This window comes from Mytilus trossulus, chromosome 8 (assembly GCF_036588685.1).
Source record: "Mytilus trossulus isolate FHL-02 chromosome 8, PNRI_Mtr1.1.1.hap1, whole genome shotgun sequence".
Lineage (NCBI taxonomy): Eukaryota > Metazoa > Mollusca > Bivalvia > Mytilida > Mytilidae > Mytilus > Mytilus trossulus.
In genome coordinates, this window is record NC_086380.1 from 42460074 (window position 1) to 42485611 (window position 25538).

The window sequence follows — 25538 nt, forward strand, 5'->3', positions numbered from 1 at the left end:
TTCTGTAGATTCTGTGTTTTCCTCTTATAATTGATATGTTTACCTCAGTTTTAGTTTGTAACCAGGATTTGTTTCTCTCAATCGATTTATGACTTTCGAACAACGGTAAACCACCGTTGCCTTTAATTCCTTCTTAAACTATGATCACAATATACATTGTATATACAGCTTTAAAAAAATCGATTTAGGCGTTATTTTTCTTACCGCTTTTTAGATTTACCATTTAAGTTAATTTGCTTGCTCGGGTTAATCATTCCGTTTAATGAATCATGGTAGAGGTAAGAAAATACTTACCTCTCAATCAATACAAACAGTCTGTAACGTGTCAAAGTTTTCAATTCAAAGACACATCAATCACGGGCCACTCCAGTAAATGACTTAACGGAAAATCCTTCTAGCTGTTTAAAAAAGAAAACCAAAAAGGTCAAGTATCAGTTGCATTGTATTTCCCTTTCATCTTGCTCTCTGCTTCAACAAAAGAAAAGTAATTTGGTATCAAATGAGGAAAACTGTATATCAAAACGTTAAAGAATTACGACATTTATAGATGAAAGACGATGTGGTATGATTGCCAAAGAGACAACTCTCCATCCAAGTCACAATTTATAATAGTAAACTAACATGAATATTTTGCATAGCTTAATTTTCATATACGTAATTTCAAAACTAAACTCCACCATCAACAAATATGTCTCACATTTAACCTTAAGAATACACATATGGTGTTTATGCTCCGAACCGTATGAGTATTTGGATTATACGCGTATGGTCATGACCATATTAACGGGCCAGACCCCATGAGTATTTGGACCATAAATGTATTTTTTCAAATATGCATTTGAAATGTTTCAATAATACAATAAACTTTATCTTAAAAAAACCATAGAAATATATTAATTTTTATAATTCAACGGCTACATAAATATTAAATATAGATGCCACAGTCAGTTGATCTTAGTTTAAATCGCTAATTGTATTCTTGCATGTATGCTGAGGGTGAGATTTGCTTCCACACAGTTCCATAGCTTTTCTACATTTGTACGTCTTGGTTGTGGACGACCCTTTTCAGTTACACTTTTTGCTTGCAAGTGAAAAGCTAGCCTTCTTTGAAGCTGCGTGCAGTGATATCGAGGTCTCTGGCCATTCCGACGTGTTTTTAAGAGGTTCTCGATCTCCAATATCGTAACATGACTGCATTACACCATATTCAATGGAAAACTTAAATAAACTATGGTCCTTGTCGGTGATATCATCTACTTTACACATTAAACGTGGTAAATTACGCCCTGTAAACCAATAGTATACGTAAAGTTAAAAAAACCCATCCTATTACAATATGTGCATTTGATTTTGACACCTCCTTATTGTACTTACAAATAGTGTTTAAATAAGTGTGTTAAACTGTTTACTTGTATTAAGTTAACAATTTTGTTTTACTTAAATATAATAAAATTACCATTTTGACGAAGTAACAACTTGAAGGGTCATACCTTATGAAGAGTTTAAATATATTACATTTAATCGTGATAACTACCCCGACCATATAAATATACTCATATGGTTATGACCATATGCGTATGGTTCAAATACTGATATGGTCCGGAACATTTATACATTTTCGTCAGATCAATAACCATAACTGAACATTCCATTAATGACTCCCCCCCCCCAAACACCTATCTATTGATGGACTGGTCAATGATAAGCGTTTAAACCCAGCCAATACAAGTGAAGTGAAATAAATCAAGTAATACCGAAAATTTATCTATAAGGTACTTCCAATGAGTTTTTTGAGAAAAACAGACGAGGTTTTCTTTAACAACACCATGACTCATATTTTTGGTCAGGCACTGATAACGTTTCACAAATGCTAAGAAGCATCTGCAATCTCCTGAAAATGAGTAAAAAAATGAAATGAAGTTATTAACACGCTGCTAAGGTGCGGATAATTTATATATCAAAATTGGAATAATCTCGTTTGTCATAGACAATGGTATTGTGGTATTGAAAGGACAGCTGTAGAAGAATACGAGGCATTTGTTCAAATAAGGCAGAGGACATACAAATGTTTAAATTGTATATACCGAACTCGTAGTCAAATTCAAAAAAAGGTAAGTCAAGAATTGCCAATTTAATGCACCATTTATGTCCTTCTATATTTTTTTTAGCATAGTTTGATCTTTTTCAGACGCCAATGTATATCTGAGATTTATAAAGCATAACTGATTATGGGCATATTCATCTTTCTGGCAGTCGTTCAGGTATGAACAATTAAAGTTATATTAAGTCTTTCACCAAATAAGTTTAACCCCTATATACAGGGAAATGTGTCAGAGAGCCAACAATCATAGAGCAGAAAATATCATTATGCCTCCAAAGAGTCTTTGAAATGGCGAGATATCGTTTAAATCTTTTAACTTAATGTATGAGGGAGTATGCATCTTAAAAAAACTCAAATGATGAAGCCATTTATAAATCATTTAAATTTGATTTCGAATCTGGCATTTCAGTAAGTAACTTCTCGTAGTCCGTTGTTAGTAAATGATTATCATCGTATTTTGCTTAGTTTCATATGTTACGTATTCTAACATCGGACTCATTCTTTTTTAAACTGAATTTTACTGTATTTCTGTGTTTGTCTGTATTTGAAATTCGCCTTTGTAAGGCATGGAATGTTTTTAATTATGATTCTTCTACGTGTTTTGATGTTTAATAAGAAGTCCATTTTCTCTAAAGTAATAAACGTGTTTGTTACGGGAACAGCTTAAGGCTGCCTTTATCTAGTTGTGTTTGAGATTAATTGGTAGTCTAGTTATTTTTATGCTCTTTGGTCGGGTTGTTGTCTATTTGACATAACTCCATTTCTATTATAAATTCTATTTTTCATACTCTTCGCAATTCAATCTAAAACATTTGATCCAATTCGAGAACTGTCAGTGAAGTTCCGTTAAAAATGCTTTTTATAAGGTTTCCACTGACTGTAGAAAGTGAAAAGAAATAATCGCCGTCGATAATTTTTCTCAAACTGAACTAATAATCCAATTTCTGTCATATATTGTAGTCAGAATGTTGTTATTTTCCCCCTAAATTGTTCATAGTTGATTGTTACTACCTTCACCTTGACTAACAATACATTTGCACATATGCCAATGCCTTAAAGTCGGGAAGTTAAGCACTTCCTAATGCGAGCCTTTTTAGAAAAATGATACGGGCATGAAACATTGCGAAAAGTGGCCATTTGTAAAACCTTAATTGAATTATGCCTTATGAAAATGTTTAACTCTCCAAAACAATAGCATTAAGTAATGGGGCAAACGACATTAATGTGGTGCTGTTTTTGAAATGATGATTATGCAGATGAAACAGCAAGTACCATTGTCTGGTTCAATCGGTTAACCTGAAATCTTTTTTTAATTAATGGAATCATCGACCACAATATACTTTTTGTTATACCTGGAAACAATAAAGCTAACACAATTACTTATTTCAAAATTAGTGATCTTATATTTTAATTCATACTTGCTATACATATTATATAACTTTACAGCAGTGCTTTATTTCTAGAACAGATGATTATTTTTTCCAGTTAAATTCATTTATCGCTACGTCTTCAAATAGAAAATATAAAACACCATGTTACAATTTTCATTCACTAAATTAGATAAATCAATATATGATATATTTCATATATTAATTTTCGTTGTTAAATAATAAAGAAATGACGAGGTATTCCACAACTGTATGAAACAAAATATGTAACGAAACATTTAACTATTTAATACCAACAATTCATACGGAACAGAAGTTAATGTGAAAACAGCACCATTGGTCACCTTCTTGACAAAAACAATTGACCAGATTAACAACAGGATTCACAAAAAATGTCACATCAATGTTCATTGATCATTGTTGAACGGTGAAGTCCTAGTTAAACCTTTTTTTTTGCATATGAGTTAAGAAGTAAACATGACAATAAATATATTATGAACGGCAAATTTAGTTTTAAGTTGGTGTAACTTTAACTGCGTTATTATATAGTAACCTTCACAAAAACCTTTAGAAAGACAATGCAAGAAGAAGAAGAAACGAATTGAAAAGGCACATAGACATCCAAACACCATGTTTCGAGATCTCTTCTGCCGTAGGCGAGCAGAAAATTGATTGGGAATATATAAATAAGTGTGTTAAATGTAGTAAAGTTCAACAACTCTATGACCTCAATCTTTTTAAAAAAAAAGAGAGAAAAAGAATATACCTGCAGTTATCTGTATTTACTATCTAACTTTCCCATTAAGATTTTTAAATTGGATGTTAAGGTGTAAAACAACTGAAACATGTTGTATTTCTCTGATGCAGGTTTAAAGAGTTCTTTTCTTCAAATATCTATACATAGCTTTTTTTAATTTTAGGTGCTGTCCTTGAATGAGGCATTCGACTTCTCTTGTCCATCACAATCGCAATGGAAGCTTCGAGCCCAATCTTTGTGTAAACCTTCAAAAAATTATACCTGCCTGTATTACCAGACTCTGAAAGTAAACGAATACCAAGATAGATGTAGTAAACCTAGAATTGAAGCTCCAGGTTTGTCATTTAAAACTAAATTTCTATACTTTGAGACTTAAAATTATTACGTGTAATCCTTAAAACAGTGTTAGTTGTATACTTAATGAATGTTTTTAAAACAATCCTTCTTATAGAAAAACAGTCTTCAAAACTTTGATTTTTTGGCGGAAAAATTATGTTCTAACCAAAAAATATGTTACATAAAAAACTAAGCGAAATTTTAGGTCATCAATCCTTTCAACTTAATACTGCGAAATTACTGTTATTCGTGTGGAACCAACTTTTGTCGTTTTTGTGGATGGCTTCGTCCACAAGTTAAGTGTCCAATGAAATATAACAACTGTTAACAAATGCAAGACATTTAATGTAAAAAATCCCCATGTAGGTTTAACTGCATAGATTCGGGCATATGATATTTCGAATACATTGAATATCAGCAAACATACTATGATTTCCAAACATGATTCTATCTATTTACTCTTTATAAACATGTTCGATTCAAAACGTTTTAATTCTCATGAAAAAAATAGTTTCAATCAATGAATGTCAGACTCCCAGAATTAGTTCTACAATTCAAAAACAGAAAAATACCTAATTAAACTTCCTTTGCGCTTAAAGGTATCAATGCAATCATCTTGGGCAATATCCTTCACTCAAAGGATCTCACTTCAACATTTCTCCTCCGTATTTTCCAAGTCAGTTTGTACCTATAGTTCTTATTATACCTATACTAAACCAATTGCAACCAAAATGTTCAATGGCAAAGACGTGTTGTATAATCTTAATACTAACTACTTCAGGTACAAATTTCCCACTTGCACCAGCGGTAGTTCCCCATTCGTTATAAACTGGCTGGGCAATTTATATCTTGATACATTAATATTGTCAATAAATATTTCTATGATCACTGCAAACCACTAAAATATCATGAGCCTAAATTAACACCTTTGATGAAGTAATCTGTTTATCATACACTATCGGGTAAATCTGTATTATCCCTTCTGAAAACACGTGTGCGACACTCGAAATTTTTACTTTCCAGAGATATATGTATTTTTGTTAGCATGGTTGAATCAGTGCATTGCCGAAAGCAATCATCTTGTTAAAAAAATAAATAGATATTTTTACAAATAAAAACTGAAAAAGTAAGTGAAAATAAACACCTTGTTAAGCAGTGTCTACACATAATTATAATAAAACAACATAAGAACAGAAGAATTTAAGAAGCTACAAAACTATACTCGAATACAAAGTACGTTCAAAGTATTTTATTCTGCCTTTTAAACTTTATTGTTTGTGTCACTGATGAGTCTTCTATCTGCCGTATGGTTTATACAAATTCTAATCCTGCTATATATTTTTATAATGAGTTTATTTTCATATTACTTAGAAGGATATTTCATCGAAGAATATATTTTCCACTTAAACATGTTAAAGTTAACCAAATGTTAGTTTCGTTCGGATGTTCTCAGATAATGTACATGCATCGGCATGTTTCTCGTCAAATACATACAAACTTTATTATGTTATATTTGTAGGATATAGATTCATCTTTCAGCCCAACCTTAATCGAGCAAAGTGTAGCATAACACGATATCAGCCATTTATTTTTGACACGGTTGGGAACAGCGATTGCAATTTTCTCAAATCCGTTTGCAACAGTGAGGGCCAGATGACGTATGAAAACGGCAACACAATTTCAGACAGAACATGTATATGTAATAATTATAACGGGTATACTTTTGTGAAGAAACCAATGAACCAAAGCTTCTGCAAGCCCTTCAGTGAAGATTGTTCTTGCTTTGTCAGTATTCATCCGAACAATAAATCGAACTGCTCCTTAGGTAATGTATAATTTAATTTATTGCTAAAATATATATTTATCTATTTACGATGAAGAATGAAAAATATATTGAGTATGTTTATTTATGGACACTTTTCATGATTTCAATGTTACTTGAAAATATTTTCACAAATGTAACACAATATACCATATGGTTTAAATGACAGAAAAAGTTGTAGAAGCCATCTTTGATAAAGATAGTTAATTTGACTTTAAATAAAAACTTTCGTTTCTAAGTCATCAACGTTAAAACTGGTTACAAACAAATATCTTACCCCTGTAAAAAAAGCCACACTATTTATAAATTTCGTGCGTCCAAAAAGCATTTTCTGTCTTTTACATTCAAGAGGAACGCTAAAAAAATATGCCAAGGCCAGGGATGCTGATAAATCGAACAATTTGAAGAGCTATGTGACTACGACAGACCTCATAATGATAACCAAATCAGTCCAGGCCAACTTTATCTGACGAAATGGAAATATATTTTTTTTAGAATTTCTTATCTTACTCTTTGATTTATAAACGGAAAAATTTAGAAAGGTTGGTTAGAATTCATGGCGATATCGAATTACTGACCACTAAGCTTATTATTCCCATCGATGATCAGCTGCGGTAGCGATTAAATGAAAACAACAAATGAAATTATAAACTGCATTTGTCTGATGTGCTTTTTCTGACTGACCTTAATCAGGTATGCTCCGAGTTAAATATTTGAATGACAGTAGATAAATGAAGATGTGGTGTGAGTGCTAATAAGACCACTCTCCATCCAAATAATAACTTATAAAAGTAAACCATTATAGGTCTATGTACGACCTTCAACACGGAGCCTTGGTTCACACCGAAAAAAAGCTGCAAAGGGCCCCAAACTTACTAGTGTAAAATCATTCAAACGGGAAAACCAACTGTCTAATCTATATCAAAAACGAGAAACGAGAAACACGTATAAATTACATAAACAAACGACAACCACTGAACATCAGATTCCTGACTTTGGACATAAGCAGACATTTGCAGCGGAATTAAACGTTTTAATGGTACCATTCCCTTTTTCTGAAACAATAGCATAAAAAGTAAAATCACAAAAATACTGAACTATTCGGGAAGTCAATAATCACATGGAAAAATCAAATAACAAAACGCATCAAAAACGAATGGACAAAAACTGTCATATTCCTGACTTGGTACATGCATTTTCAAATGTAGAAAATTGTGGATTAAACCTGGTTCTAAGTGCTAACCCTCTCACTTTAATGACAGTCTCATCAAATTCCGTTATATTTACATTGATGTGTTAAATAAACAGACACCATAAATAAAATAGTCAAAATATGGGTACATCAGTCGTCATCGTCGTAAAACATCACAACATAGGAAACCAACGATAAAATATCAATTGGAAGGCTTAACTCAAAACGTAAATTTACACACTGTGAAGAGTGTATAACAGAAGCATATGCACAGCTTTAAAATTTAATGCAAAAAAAAATTGCCAACAATAACAGTCAAACCATCTAAAGTCACAATATAATATTCTGATCGTTACCGTGTACATAGACAAAGAGCCTCTCTGATCAAAATAACTCGTGTACAAATAATGGCCATTTTTCATCTGATCTTATTAATTAGCCCTTAAAATTCATGCTGATATAAAATGGAATTAATACTGTATAAATTTCCTACCTCCGACTTGGTTTTTGATAATGATCAGGGACAATCAAACCCAAACATTTGTAATTCAAGCCTGAAGGATGTATGAATAACTAAATGTGAATAAAAGTCCTATACGTGGCTAGCAAGTGTCATATACATGTAAGGTCAACAATGCCTACATAAGCTAGAAACGTATTTCAAATAACATTTGTGAATCTTTGTGTCTTCAATGAACTTACATTGTTTTTTTTATATTGAGTTTTCTTATGGTTATATATGAACCTTACCTTCTAAATCCTTTCACAGCGTGAAACATTAAAAAAAAGTTTGTAGATATATTTCCTGTTAGTACCGTGGCACTGGCTACTGAGCCAATGATACCCTTTAAAGCAAAGTCAATCAGTAGTGGTTTTGACCCAATGCTTTAAATGTCGTATTTCCGAAGCTCTAGTTTATTTACAACCAATGGTCGATTCCACTGCTAGACTTTTTGATCATTCAAGATATAGATATCCAATTTCAACTTATTTAGTAAAGGTAATGTGATTAAAAAAAGTTTGCACTTTATTATGTTTTAGTCTACTTCTAAATTGCACAATGTATAGGGAAGCTGTAATTTTATTTCAATACAATAATATTTACTGTGGTAAGATTTAATGACAGCAATACAATGCTAGGAGCAAACCTTCCGAAGTATCCGCATCCAAAACTTAGGAACAGCCCACACAATATATAATGATACGATAAAATAATTGTATGAGGGTTAAACCCGAAGAGCTGCTTCTCTGTATTTATCATTTAAGAAATATTTTCTAATTTAAATCAAGTCTAGATTTAGGGTTCAAATGCATATCTAAATGAATTAGTCAGATTTTCATTTTATGCGTTTTCGTATGTCTTAAATTCTCTCTCGCCCCGCTCGTCCTAATCTAAAGTATTTCTACTCTTAATTCAAAAGCCTTTACACAAAACAAACACAGACATATAATTAGTAGCTCGCAATAACATTTAATCTTCCTTTGCGAAACATTATTTTATGAATACCGGTGTCTTTGATAAAAAAAAAACATATAAAAAAACATGTAATAAACATAGCAGTCACTGTATATATACTTATGCGACTAGCTTCATGACGTTTTGACGTAACTGCGAGCACCTTCGATACTACTATATTTAAATGTCAAACATAATATAGTACCACAAAACCCTAACCGTGGAAACTGCCAATCTTTTCCATGTGCACGTAACATCAAACTTTATAAATAGAACACACTGTAACAGAATTATTTTCAAAACTAGTTACACTAGCTCCAATCTATAATATATGATTAATACAAATAGCAAACAGGAAAAAAACACAATTCCAAACGAAATGAAACTTATTTAAAAATAATGTGTACCATAAAATGTTTAAAATGCATATAAAATTTCTAACAAAAAATAGCTTTTATGTTTGTTGTCGTCAGTAGTTTTTTTCAGTTCTAGGTTTCTGTTAATTCGTTGTTTTCCTCTTATATTTGATGTGTTTCCCTCGTTTTTTGTTTATAAGCCAGCATTAATTTCGCTTAAGCTATTTATAACTATTGAACAACGGTATACTATAATGGCCTATATTTACAAAATGTTTTTTTTTAAATAAATGACAAGTTATTATGATTGTTATTTATCATCACGATCATTAAAAAATACCAAATGCCGACATCAACATGAACAACTACTTTATTGAAAACACAAAAACTCCACTTTGTTAATATTTAAAGCCTTAATGAGACTAAATGATGTAGAAAATGCAACTAAAGGTTACCGACTGCTTTCAAAAATGATCAGTTACATTAATTATCATTGATATGATCATATTTATAAATCAACTGTTAACAACATTTTGAATGTTTTATTTTTTTTTTAAATACTAAGAATTGTCTACCTGCAGGTATGGATTACCTTGGCTGTTTTGGCAAACCCTGTTAGAAATGATGTTCTCAATGCTCTTCTAACGTTGAACTTAATGTGGTCCTTTTAGCTTTTTTTTTTACTTCTGCGTCTTTTATAGACGTAACTCTAGTCCAGTGTACACAATTTAAATCCGGGTATCTATAATAACGGTATCTAAAAATACTTGAAACATTATATAACCCTAAAGACAAATCAACAAAATAGCCTTTACAGTATAAGATAAACTTAAGTCTGATCTGATGAATCTGATGTACAGTAGTTGTAGTTTGTTTATGTAATATTTACGTGTTTCTCGTTTCTCGTTTTGTTTATATAGATTATACCGTTGGTTTTCCCGTTTGAATGGTTTACACTAGTAACTTTGGGGCCCTTTATAGCTTGTTGTTCGGTGTGAGCCAAGGCTCCGTGTTGAAGGCCGTACTTTAACCTATAATCATGATAATGGTTTACTTTTTAAATTGTTATTTGGATGGAGAGTTGTCTCATTGGCACTCACACCACATCTTCCTATATCTATTAAGTGACACACCAAAAAGAAAAAGTCCGTAAGTTTACAGGTTTTTGGTGGCACGAGTGTTGCTCATTGTCATTTTCGACATTTCCTTTGTAAACTGCTGTTTGTCGTTTCGTTGCTAATCGTGTTTTGGCGAAGAGGTTGTGGCTTCTCTTCGACTAATAAGTTGTAAATGTCCCTTTGACGTATTACCTTTTTGACGCATTTTAAATACAAATTCATGTTTCGAAAAAATTGCTCGAATACCGAATGTGCTAATTTCATAACATCTCCCTGTTGCATTATAAGGCGTAAGTTAGCAGTGTTGCAATCATTGTCATACACATCTATAAAACTAAAATTACGAGGTCCAATTTGTCAGCCGTCATCACGTGAAAACGACGAATCAAAGAATTCAACTTTATATACAGCTTATATAGTACAAAGGTGTAGATTAAAAATTACACCACTCCAGGCCCTTTTGTTTTCTACGTAATTAATATTGCCAATAATTAAGAAGTTCCGGGTCGAGTCCGATACCGATACCAATAGTATAATCACCTGTTACTTATTACCTTACCTGTACGTTCCGCATCCGACAGGGGCACCACCAAACAGTGTATGCAGGATTAATATGCTATATACACGGGTCATAATCACAGGGTTGACACTTCTAAATTGTCAAATTGTTACCTATTGAAGTATTTTAATCAGAAAGACTTTCTAAGATAACAATACGAATACTAAAAATCTGGACAAAAAATAAGGCGTATAGGTACAGTTTTCAATTTGTTAGCGGGCATGAGTGACGTAAATCAGCGAATCAAAGAATTCAACTTAATTTATAACTAATATAGGACAATGCTGTTGATTAAAAAAATACTCCATTCCAGGACCTTTTTTTCTCCAAATAATTAGTTTAAAAAAGATTTGAAAGCAGAGAAAACTGTGTATCTTATAATAGGCATGATTTTATCAGATGACAATACTAACACTAAAGTAAGGCTTGCGCATAGTTATATACTTTAGTTCAGTCACGGACCCGCGATGTCACGGGTGTGTTCTAGTTCTACATAAGGAAGAGACCGATTTCATTTAAACGCAACTCCTCTAAAACCATAAAAAATCGAATATATTTGTGATATGACGTATAGATTTAGTGTTTGGATTTTTTTTCTCAGAAAATATGCATCGTTATCGATCCGTGCTATCACATGTATACGTTTTTACGCATGCTTAGTCGATGTACTGCCCGCAAAATACAAATAAAAGTAAGAAGCAAGGATAAAAAATAGAACACTTAGGTCTATAATGATCCATTATTGTTATGTACAAATTTTGTAAGTGAAGCATTTTGCTAAATTAAATGACATCCACCCTTTTTATTTAGGTGCAGAACTGTCCAAACATGAACTGGGCGTTGAACGTGTCGAAGTGATCCTCCCCCCTTTTTATGTTTAAACAAAGACACTAGACGTTCGGACCCCTCCTCCTTTTTACTTATTAACCTTGTTAATCTTTTGATTAAAAGATACAATTATTTAACTAACGAATTCAAATGCATTTACCGTGTCCACATTCTTAATTTCGACACTTGCCAATGTGTACCGCGATTTCGCTGGCATTTTCTATTAATTACAATAGAGCGTGAGTTTTTCAATCAAAAATCGAGTGCGATGCCTTCATCCGTTCATTGCATTCCTAGTTAATTGAAAATGAGTCTTCAAAAATAGACCTTTTATAAAGAATATACACCAAGGAGACACACTTACATTGTAGTACAGAACATCTTCCTTATAACTGCTTTTGAAAAAGTCAACATTATCATAAAAATGACAGATGTATTCCGTATGGCTATTAAATTATTAACAAATAACACGTAACGATGATGACAACAATGGAATAATCATTAAAACATGTAAAGGGAATTGTAGTTTACTATAATCATGACGAGCGCTTGTTTGCTTGCAAGGATGAGACAGAATAAAAGAAATTAGAAATAGTTGTACTCGGTAAATTTTGATAACAAGATAATATGAAAACCAGCAAAAAAAATGAAAGATAAGCAACATAAAAAAATAAGGTCTATACATCAGTAACTATTGACCTATGATATTTTTTCCAGATGTTAAATGCTCAGTTGAAATAGATAGTATGACAAACCGTTCATTGGAATATATGTAAGTTCTGTTAATTCAAGGTTCAAAAAGACATCAATTTCGCTCGCTTTTGTTTTCATTTAAGTAACCGATTTGTATATTTAAATTAACATTTTACGCTTATGATTTAACAAATTATTGTGTCATAACGTGTAATAACAAATTTACATATACATGTCAAGTAAACGCTTTTTACTAATAATATTGATTAAGATTATAACACAATGTTGACTGCAATACCCCAATTTTTACACCTTTTTCCTTTTATATCTGTTTGTTAAGCTAACATATTGCTGTTTTTAGAAATGAAAGGTTTAGCTAGATATAAAATCAGGTTTAACCCACCATTTTCTACATAACCAAATGCCTGTACAAAGTCAGGAATATGACAAGTGTTTTCTATTCGCTCAATTTGAAAGGACTTTTCGTTTTGAATTTTCTTTAGCGCTAGGTATTTTTGTTATTTGCTTCATTCTACATATAAACTGAGTGTTTTCATTTGACCTGTACATGAGCAAAACAGGTAAACTTGGTGCGACATATTTTTGTTTTTATTGTACATCGGATTCCCAAAAAAAACAGAAAACATAATATAATACAGAAATACTTAACTCTGATAGATAATCGATGTGACGTGTTCATTAGTTCGTGTTTAAAGCCAGATTAAAATGAATTTCCTGCTCAAAACAGTAAAATCAATGTTGAACGTAATTTTATGTAAAGCTTGCATTGATCTACATCAACGTGTTTGTGTAATTACTCATTTGATATGTACAATGTAATACAAAAGATTTTTTTTTTCAATAGGTTTAATATATCACAGTTACTAGACAACAATAGATATAATCTAGATTCTCCTACTCGTAAGTGTGAACCTGATAAAACAAAAACAAAACAACAAATAACAAATCCTTTGAGTACAAAGCATCAATATAATTATGTACTTTGAAATGAATAACGTATTGTGTTACACGAATGAATTGAGCATTCTAATAATTGACACAGGTAGTGTAGAAGCTGTTTATTCTCTTAGAGCGCCTGTAAACACCATCAGTTTCAGTAATTGGTCGCGTTACGCTAAAAAAAATCTATTCGGTTTTGTGAATTTTTTTTTGGCTTTACGTCGGGTTTTTTTGTCGTGAAGTTGTTAGTTTATAACTTTAAATGACTTGTAATGTCCCTTGATATTTTCACCCCTCTGTTTATAAATATTGGGTGTTTTTTGTTAGAAGGAAACAAAAAAAATGAACAGCTCTTTTAACTAGTCATTGTTTGAAATAGCTAATAACATTCCTTGTTGACATGCATATTTTACATATAATTTGAAATGCTTGTAGACGTTTCACCCAAAGAATGTTGATTACAACTTTAAAAGTTTTGTAAAAACAGCTTTTTGTCCTCTAGGCAAGGATGGACTTCACAATCAATTGGACACAATTCTATGATAACATATGCCTAGAATGTTCTTTAGCTAGGTTTTCCGTCCAGCAATGATAATTCTGGTTATAAAATATTTTTTGTTTATTCATAACCTGTTTTTCAAATCATTCTTAAATGCTTAAAGCTCAATTTATTATGTACCTATGTATCAAAAAATTTGTTCCAGCGTGAAATATGTTCCGCCGGAACTAATATCACAGAAAATATGTTCCAGCACTGTAAAATTTGTTCCGGGACTATTTGATTGACCAAATATGAAAGAAGTTCCGGAACAAATATCATAGCTCCATGATTTTTTTCCAGTTAATCATTAAAAGTTTTAAATAAGTACTGTGATAATAATTTTAGACCAATATGTACATATTTCAAAGAAATCAATGAATAAAATCTCCTCAAAACTATTTTCACTGAAATAAGTACCTTTGCAACATTTTGCACAGCGGAATATTTTCTGGTTACAATTAAATTTTAATGCAAGCTAAATGGTCCGAGAACACAATTATTTCGTAGTGCATTTCTTTTAGAACATAAATGAAAATTAAAAAAATCCCACCTGCGCTTTCTCAATGAAATTTTTACAGTGTGTTGTACTACTTTTGGGACAAATTATATCAAAATTATAGAAAATTTCATCGTCTCTAACTCAAAATATGGACAATTTTGTGTTTAGGGTGTCTTGAAATCTTTTGACAGCTTCCGAAGTGCTAATTTTTAACCTTTTTCATCTGGACCAAATCACTACTTTCCTGTAAAATTCTGGACCCAAATTTTTTCACAGTGTAATTTCACCCCTTCTTACAATTTGAGGCATTAAACATGGAGAAATAAATTTGGAAGGGGTATAAAAATTATTGGCAAGTAACCCACTGTTAACACTAGGGACTATATTTGTTGCATGGGCATGGGATACATGTGCAATTGTATGCATGACTGTAAAGTTCTACAGGGTAACAAGATAATTTGTATCTATGTATCTATGTTTCATGTGGTATTTCTCCTTGGTTCCTGTTAACTGTCATGGCCCTGTGTTCTAGTCATACATGTACTTGTCATGTAACAGTTTCAAAAGAGTGTGTCTTTTGTTTCTTCATGTCTTTTGGAGTAATTGATCAGTCATTTTGACCTTTTCAAATTAATTCATATGTTCATCTTTAACTATACTTTAATTTTTTCTGAAAGAATTTTCTTGTTCTGCTCTTTTCTGGCTCAAAAGTGGGACTGTCATTTTGATATTTTTTACGTATATAGTTAAACATTTGCTATAGTCCACAAGATCCTAATTGAATAATTTACATTTTTTATTTATTATATTATCAATATAATATACTTATTTTTATAATGCACTTGAATGATAACTTTTAAATTCTCTGATGACAAATGCTCAGACTGAGTATATAAGATACCTGTTCAACTAGTGGAACTTATTTCACACAGACTAGGAACTAATTTTACAAGGTGAGGAACAAATTTCACAAACCCAGAACTTATTTCACCAGGTAAGGAACAAGTTTCATAAACCTAGAACCTATTTCACTAGGTAAGGAACAAATTTCACCAACCCGGTACTTATTTCACCAGGTGAAGTGGGGAACTTATTTTATAGAGATGGAAAAAATTACATTGAAATTATCTATAAAAAAAGTTCTCCCAGAACATATTTCCTGTGAGATTAGTTCCACTGGAACTTTTTTCACAGGAACAAATTTTGGCTCACACATACACCCAAAGCACTTCTGTTTTACAACTAGATAAATACATAACTCGTCTGTGTTGAGAGAGGAAATTGTCACTAAAATATACACGAAATTCTTAAACAGAATGTTATATGCATGTATTGTTAACTTTTGTTTAGAACCTTTTATAATTTGAATATATGTTTTATTATGTTAGGAATCATATATGAGAATTTAAGTCAAATTTGTGAAAGAGATTTTGGCAGCTACTGCCCCTTTACTTTAAAATCAATAACACAAGACATTGTTGGTGTATTTTGAATAATTGTAGATGCAATGCGTACAAAAATTCCTGCAATTGTCCTGATAATTCTGGTTTTATGCTATCGTAAGTATAATATAATATATCATGTAGCTACAACAGCATTAAAATAACCTTTTCTGTTCAGTGTCTTAAAATTTAAAGTAAATATGAAAACCAAATCTTCAAGGCACTGATCCAGGTGAGCTTCATAGGAACGCTCATTCTAATACTAAAAATATTAAAAAGCTATTTGAGACTCAGAATCTATCCCAGATAATAATACGGGATTGCTACATATACGCAGCAACTTGTTCTATGAATGTTGAACCAGAATATGACTGTACCAACATGACCAAGGCAACGAAACATTTGTTAAAAAAAATGTTGCTGTGTTTAAGCATGTATTTTTGCCATTTGATTCGGGACTCACAAATTTGAATTTTCCTCGGTCTTCTGTTTTTGTTATTTTGTTTATTTTTTTACATTATCATGCGTTTTTGATTCAAGCTTCAATGAGGAGTACATGTATATTGCAGACAAAACACGGGTCTGGCCTACAAAATTGTTAGCCGGATGTGATATCTATGGTGATAATGTTATTATTGAAGCAAAGCATCTCTTATTTCAGTTGTCGCTTTGTGGATTTACATTCTACAAACAAATATTGAACAAGTCGTGACAGATAGTAAGTACATAAGATTTAGCTACATTTTATAGTTATACATAGGGGTATTTGCACTCAAAAATCGAATACTAACTGTGAACTCCATGGCAAACACAACCCCCTTAATGTATAAGAGGGACGAAAGATACCAAAGGGACAGTCAAACTCATCAATCTAAAACAAACTGACAAGGCCATGGCCAAATTGTGTTTTTAATTTTTTAGATCTCAATTCTGTTGATGACTTTTATTTATTGTCATATCCTTAAAAGGGCGTAATAAAGTAGTAAAAAAACCAATAAACTTGTTTTCCACTTATACTTCTTTATTTACTGTATTTTGGCTCTAAACAATTCATTTAAAATCCAAACTCTCATTGTTTTTGTGCATCCTATTCTGAAGTACGTAGATATCGGGCTGTATTAGCAAATTTGAAAATAGACAGAATCCAAGACATGTCCCATGTACCTTATAGTGTCGCTTTATTTAGAAAAGGTGGTCGTATTATACTGCAGGAGGGAGTAAAAAATATAAACTTTTTTAATGCTGAAACAGTCGATGGTAAAAATACATGTCACTCCATATGACTAGAGTTGTATTTCAGTATAAAAACGACTCATTAAACGTCCACATGAGTTCCATAAGGGTTAAACGGGAACTAGAAAGATCTTTTGCGTTGAATGATTCGAATATATACCAGTCTATTGGCATGTTTATAACCTTCCGACAAGCCAACAGAACGATATGAACCACGTCGTTATTCTAATGTTTATGGGAAGATTTTATATTGTTTCGTAAAAAACCGAGATATATCTGTCCTGTTTTTTGGTATTTCTGCGATTTCTTTCAAGACAAAACTTAGAGTCTATTCCATTTTCTGCAGAGAGCGCTAAACAAACTGTTCCATTTTAGACAGGTTCTTACAACATGACTAAATCTGAAATTTCGTCTGTAGTCTATGCTCCGGTTATAGATGCAAAGCCTCGACATGGCAATACTATTTACAACTATAAAACAATGTTAAGATACGTCAAAAGCATTCTTCAATTGGTGTTGAGGATATAAACATGTCGCCCTACATGGTATCTGCACTGATATTGCTACAGAGAAAACTACTATTACAGATTCTAAAGGTTGTATAGGCATCATAGGACAAGGAAACAATTGCTGTACCTCGAAGCTTAAGGATGCCTACTATACACATTCTTTTGGATTTTAGTCCTGAAATGAGATCAAAATCAGTATTAGCATTATTATCATGCATTCAAATATGACCGACCCATTTAGCCGTTGATAAATACCAGTATTCTAACAGAAATGAAAACCTCAATAAATGATCATGATTCTCTTCTTAAATCTCTGAAACCAATGTCTTCTACAGTCCTATGTCGAGGTCTCCTTTCAATACTAGTACTAGTACATTCGACGATGCAACCAAGACCTCAAAACTCAAGTGTAAATCAGGTGACTTTGTTAAAGCACATACGTTCAGCTCTGTTCCACGATGATGGTGCCATGTGGAAATGTTGTAAATGTGATATGAATCATCTCTATCAAAGGGAAATATGATCCGAAGGGAAAGTTCATATATCGTGACGATGATCTAAACAATCTACACGTGGAGTTTGCCGCCACAGTCTTGTGAAATGATTCAAACGCAAGTTTGGATAAACTTGCATAATGCTAAACCACTGATCATACTCTCCAAAGACTCTAGATGGTAAGAGGGTAAAAATGGTTCGCTCTCAGCTCTCAAAGGCACATAAATCCTGAAAAGTTAATAGAGATTGTGTATACTCTAAAACTTGAGTCCATTATCAAACTCGTTTGATTTAATTGCCTTGTCAAATATTTGTGACTGCCCAAAAAATACATCAAATCAAAAACCAAATTGACTTCGATTCTTTTTATAAATGCCATAAAATTCAGAAACATATCTTTAGAAGAATATGCAATGTAAAAAATAATGAATTGAGATTCGGTTGATGCTAGTCTGAATTCCCTTTAAGATATACATTTGGTGGTTTCATTATTTACAAATTAAGTTGAAAATGAAGTGTCACAGTTTATTTTAATATGAATTTCTTGTTTAGTAACAATTCAAATATTTTTGCAGACTTTTTATAACATCTTGTGAAATAAATTGACAATAGTGAAAAACGCAATCGCTAACCTTTGACCTTATTTAAAAAAAAACATTATATTTTAATTCTACGTCCAGGCAAAAGTTAAAGAATAAAAAATCCTCTTTCCAAATAATCTTAATTAAGCCTGCATGAAGGGTGGTTCATTAAAGTTGAAAAATGGTTTGCTTGGTCACTCCACTATTACATATGGAAATGTCATTATTATGTTAAAAAATTCAAACATTTTGAAAAACAACATGGAGTCTCAAAATGTTCTTACATTTGCAATACATGTTCTGTATATCTATTGAATTTAAGTAACAAGTCTATTCAATTCAACAAATACATTTTAACATTGTTAGGGCTTTAAGGTATACATCTCTGTGTTTTCCATGGTTTTTTTTTTAAACAATTATTACAAATACGAAGTATAATATCTGTTCGAACTAATGTAGATTTTATTTTTATAAACATATATTTGTTTTATTAATTCCAATTAAAACTATTAACTGAGAATTTCTTTCCTAATTATATAATAAACAAAGAGTTTCAATTATGACCAAGAGTGAAAATGGTATAAAGATTGATTGGCAAACAAACTCATTAGTGTTTATGTTATTTTATCATGACAAGGTATTCATTGATGTTTTAACAACAATAAAACACTTTTATAGTAATGCTTTTTTCAGAATAAAAAAAATACACCATATCACAATGATTGTGTTCTTAATCAATCCAGAAATCTGAAAATCTGCTTTGGCTGAATAACCAATAATGTGTAGAAGATAATAGTATGTGAAAAAAGTAATGCCATGTAGTGCAATGTAATATTTAACGTAATAAGGCGTTTTATGATTAACTGATAACAGTCCAAAGTCCACAAATATTTAAAAAAAAAAAAAAAAAAAACAATACGAGGAATGCATCCTCTTTCTTTGTTTATTTTTCATTTTCTCTGATTAAGCCAGTCATCAAGTTTTCTAGTTACATACGCGGTTCCTCATCTCTTTATAGTTCCTTATTTAGATCAATGTAATAATACACTTAACGGATCCTTATTTTATTTTCATTCCAAAATGTTGGTTCAATTGAATGTAGCGCATACATTTTATAAGTAAAACAATTTTCTAGAGCTTGTTAATCCTATCGTGATTACCTTGATCGAGTGTTGCTGTAAAGTATTAAACTAAGGAAGATAAAGTTGAAATTATATAGTAAACAGAGAGGAATTGAGAAAGAATGGTTTCACATATAAACACGAACGCTCTATTTTGTAATTGCAAGAGCAACTGCACGGGCATGTGTGCAATCGATCAACTCACCCTATTAGACATCTTATTTACATCCTGATTCAATTTGTTTCTGTTGCTCATCTGAAAGTTTTTTATGATGTGTTTTGTAGATTTACGCTTATTTTTATTGTCCTGTTTTTTGTTTTTTGTCATTACGTTGTTAGTACGTCAATGACGTAGGAGTTTAACATGTTTAAGTATCACTTCTGTTTAAATTTTAGATCAATTATAATTTGAGGGGAAAAAATACGGCTAATATGTTTCTCTAATATAGTTTGAACTGAAATTGCTTCTCCATGGTACAAATATAACATTTATATAATAAAATAAACGTCCTACCAACAACCGTTCGTAATTAATCAATACGATGTCTATGTTTGAATGGTTTTGCATGACCTAAAATCACAACACTTTTGAGAAAGATGTCAAATAACTGAACAATTGAAGTATATTATTCTGTCATAATCAATTTCAAAAGTCACACACTTCTCTACTTTACGTTTTGTTTCTTTTATAAGGATTGTCAGAAGAAGAAGAAGAAGAAGAAGAAAGAAAGAAACGTGAAAAAGTAATAAGTTCAGAAATGGAAAATCGGCATTTCCTGAGAATAATGATTGTTGGCAAGGAAAGGGTTGGAAAAACCTGCCTATTAAAGAGATTATTAAACGAAAGTATTGATAAAGTATCTAGTACAGATGGTGTTCAAGTTGTCGTTCGTCAGTGCAAAATAGACATAAAAGATGGAAAATGGATAATCGGCAAAGGTAGGAACATTTGTAACAAACATGCAAATTACTAGTTTTTTTATTTGTTGATTTTTTCAATATAACGGATTGAAGCAGACGACCCACATGATACCTAATAAAAGAAACTTTAACAACTGTAAACAATTAGGTTCAACGCATTAGAATTAAATTACAATAACATGAATAATGCAAACCGGTTTTTTATACATCCCTATGACAAAAAACATTTAGTACAAATCTAATAGTGCTCTCAGTAACTTTGAGCTTGTTCACTTCCAATATAACAACTAATACAAAAGTCATGTATATAAACGCACAAAACATCATAAAGATAAACATACAAAAATGTAAAAATGCTAAACACTCGCCATGAAAATTTTCATCAGTGACGTTCATAACAATAAGGGGTTAAATACAGTTCAAATTTAAAGGGCATTGACTGAGGACCAACATTTAAAAAAAAAAATCTCAAATAATGTTTTAGCTAAATTATAAATTAGAACACTTTCAAACGCCAATGAATTTAGACTTCATTAACAGTCATAGAAATACATGTTCTTGTGCAATGCCAAAATACAGGTATCAACATATTGTAAAAACTATAAAAATAGTATGAGTTTATTCAAAAGATCGGTTATATTACCGTGATCGTTTCTAAATTTCATGCCTCGGTAAACAAAGTCTCCATTTAAATAAGGTTGTTCTATTTCTTTTGAAATAAGTTTTTGACACGTTCATCCTTACTTCCAAGCTTTGTATCTTTGAAAGAATAAAGTAAACACATTTAAAGTAATCTATAGTAACAAAGATTACGTAATTTAATAGTAAATTAAACATTATGTGAATTGAAATCTAAAACATAAGATACAAGCACAGACAACAATCACAGTAATTGTTGGCAAAGAAACATAACTATCAAAAAATGAAAATTAGCCAGGAGAGATTATATCGCATCTTTTATGTTATTTTGTGTGTGGAGTTTAGATATAAATGTATTCATAATCTGTTATCCAGATCGATTGTAACTTATTTATTTTTTTAAGTAATAGATTAAATTTAAAAGTGAAAGTAATTCAATCGATTACATCCATCAGTGTGATACCTTCATCGTTTATTTTTCTATTACATTTCGATAGTTTTAGATAAAATACAACCTATGAGTTGAACTGAGAAAACAATACTTCGAGTTTTCTATAGATTATACATAATAGTACTGATATAACAGAATATATAAACTCTAGAAAGAGTGTTATTAAAATTCGTTTTGTTGTCTCAAGCTGCACGATACTCAGCCCAATTTTCTGACAAAGTACACAGTAATGCCAACAATAGAAACACATGTATTCAATGCATGACATTAAAAAGACTCTATATACCTATATGGAGTTATTTTCTTTCAGAACTACAGGTCATTCTTTTTCAGAATCAACCCGGACGATACCATTTTTCCATGAAAATGCTCAAAGGCATAAAATAATGACCTGTGTGAGGTCATTACTTTCCTTGATAAAAATGCAATGATCTTTAATTATCTTCAAAATTTTATTCGTCTGATAGTTTTTTGTTGCCGATTTGGATATTTATATTTTAAAGTTCAATCGATGAAAGATGTAAAAGAAACCTTCACATTGCCCGCATTTTAATTTTAGAAACAAATAACGTGAAGTTTTGTTAACTTATCGCTATAATAAAGAAACATTATCATATATGTGAGATGAATTTTAATATAGACGTTCATAAATAAAAAGACAGATTTAACATATTCGTGTGTTAGATTTTGAACATCTTATTGAGTCACACTGAATAGGTTGGTTTATTGTTGGTTGCTTGCTTAACTTCGAGTGGCAAATATTTCATGCATGTTCAGGAAGATAAACACTGAATAGAAAATCTTACTGTGACCTACATGAATTTATATTCGTCTTTGTGTCAGTTCTTAACTGTTTTAAATTTATGTATACTTTTACTCTATCAAACGATCAACTAGTATGATAATATTATATTCTATTGAATAACATTAACGTAACTCAGAAAAGGGTCGGGTGCAGAGGGTATATACATATATCCTGATTATCTGTTAATAAAATGTATTGCTATTCAAAAGACAATCTTTCTGAATTTTTCATTCGATTCAATTAAAATTGTTTACAAAAATAACCATTTTCCGCGATAGAAATGACGTTACAAATGGAAAAAGAACATACCCCTCCCCCTTTTCCATAAATTGAGTGGTACAATAAATTACTTACAATATTAATGTGTCTTGTATTTGTCATACACCGTTATCGGAGGGTAACAATACATTTGACCGCATTAGAAAGGAATAACCCACTTTCGTGTTGTCGGTAAAATAGGATATTAAAATTTGCAAATCTTTATAATAAAATAATATTTATTTGACGGTATAGAAGTCAGATAATCCATTTGTTAAGGTTTTTCTTGTCGTAGAACACACCTCGGGTTTTCAGGATTGTTCAAAGAAAGACCTCCCTACGGTCGGTCTTTCATTTGATAAATCCTGACACCCCGCGGTGTGTTCTACGACAAGAAAACCCCTAAAATATGCATTATCTATAACATAAAGCTTTTTTTTTTAAATGTGTCAAACTGTGAAGTCTGAACTACCCTGGAAAAAAAGGTTATTGTATTCAAATTCTTTAATTTAAAAGCATAATTTCAGTATTTGACAACACTTTTAGAAATTTTTGATAATCTATGTGTACATCTCTCCTTAGTCAGGAATCTGATGATGAGAAGTTGTCGGTTGTTTATGTGGTTCATAAGTGTTTCTCGTTTCTCGTTTTGTATATGGATTGGACTGTTGGTTTTGCCGTTTGAACAGTTTAACACTAGTAATGTTTTGGGCCCTTTATAGTTTGCTATTTGGTGTGAGCCAAGGCTCCGTGTTGAAGACCGTACCTTGACCTATAGTGGTTTACATTTTGAAATTTTGACTTGAATGGAGAGTTGTCTCATTGGCACTCATATCACATCTTCCTATATCTATCTTTATATTCATACTTCAGTTGGCCGCCTTGATTTTCTTTTGAATCGAGCGTCTTATGAGTCTATTGTAGACAGACTGCTTGAATGGCGCTTATACGAAATTTCAATCCTGGTATCTATGATAAGTTTATCTCTATAATCTTAAAATACAAACGATTTGTTTGTTCATGATTTAAGTTAGATCATAAGTTTATATTTTCTTTGATAGAATTTTCTTTCTACTTTGCCAAAACAAAGATTTTACTATTTTGTTTTTTAAATATAGTAAAAGGTATGGGTCACCGTGCTATTTTTGAAAATTGCCTAAATTTGGTAAGATTGTTCATTAAAAACACATTTGTTTGCATTAAAACAATTTTATGAGTTTAGAAATAAATTGTGAGAATATAGGTGTTATAATATGTTTTAAGAAAATAAAAAGAGAACAAATGGTGTCACCAAACCTGTTTTTTTGTTTTTTGTTACAAGTAAACATACAAATTTCCCTATTAGGCCAGTATTATGTTTTTTTTAAATATCTACCCTTAAATGGCATATTGGAAGAAAACAAATGTTTCTAAAACACAAAATTTGATATTTTTTAAAACTTTTGTATAATGCAATACATCAAGGTAAACTTATTTTTAAGTTTTACCTTTTATCTTTATTATTTTTGGTCTACTTAAACAAAGTAACATATTTAAACCTAACAAATTTTGAAAATTTTATTGTGAGAATATAGGTGTTATTATATGTTTTAAGAAAATAAAAAGAGAACAAATGGTGTCACCGAACCTGTTTTTTTGTTTTTTGTTACAAGTAAACATACAAATTTCCCTATTAGGCCAGTATTATGTTTTTTTTAAATATCTACCCTTAAATGGCATATTGGAAGAAAACAAATGTTTCTAAAACACAAAATTTGATATTTTTTAAAACTTTTATATAATTCAATACATCAAGGTAACCTTTTTTTTAAGTTTTACCTCTATCTTTATTATTTTTGGTCTACTTAAACAAAGTTACATATTTAAACATAACAAATTTTGAATATTTTATAAAACAAATACGCCTTTTTAAAAATTGTCTAAAACTAGGATATTTGAATGCGGTGATCCTGCAAATAGGGTGGACATCCGAAGAAGAAGAAGTCTATTCATGCATTGCCAAGTAATATATAAAAAATGCACAATCCTAAGATAATGATCTTCATTCTCTGAAAACTTGACGGGTGTATCATGCATCAACGTCTCATCTGTTTTTTTTTAAAGGAGTACGAAACCCACTGGATATATATAGCTGAGAAGAATACAAAAAATGCATTGTTTTTTAGATGTATTTCTATCTTTATCCATCTGATATATATTGTTCGTTCTTAAGTTGTACTACTACACCACTATCCATTTAGGGGGAAAATTGTGATTCAGCTAACATGTATTAACCCTGCCACATATTGTATGTATGCGTCTGTAATTCAGTGGTTGTCGTTTGTTAATTTGTTACATAATGTTAACGTTTGTTCGTTTATTTTTTGCACATAATTTAGGCCGTTAGTTTTCTCGTTTGAATTGTTTTACATTTGTCATTTCGGGTCCTTTGATAGCTCACTATGCGACATTAGCCTTGCTCATTGTTGGAGACCGTA

General features: G+C 31.2%; 1 protein-coding gene across 1 annotated transcript in view; it reads left to right on the forward strand.

Moving 5' to 3' along the window:
- The window catches only part of LOC134727678 (uncharacterized), a 43783-nt gene that overhangs the window by 9153 nt on the left and 9092 nt on the right, over positions 1-25538 (forward strand). Inside the window, exons 2-9 of the mRNA XM_063592059.1 lie at positions 2189-2261; positions 4410-4581; positions 6102-6407; positions 12631-12685; positions 13472-13527; positions 16109-16165; positions 16710-16766; positions 20681-20926. Of these exons, the coding sequence (XP_063448129.1) occupies positions 2229-2261; positions 4410-4581; positions 6102-6407; positions 12631-12685; positions 13472-13527; positions 16109-16165; positions 16710-16766; positions 20681-20926 (982 nt within the window). The 5' untranslated portion in view covers positions 2189-2228. The remainder of the gene's footprint in view (positions 1-2188; positions 2262-4409; positions 4582-6101; positions 6408-12630; positions 12686-13471; positions 13528-16108; positions 16166-16709; positions 16767-20680; positions 20927-25538) is intronic.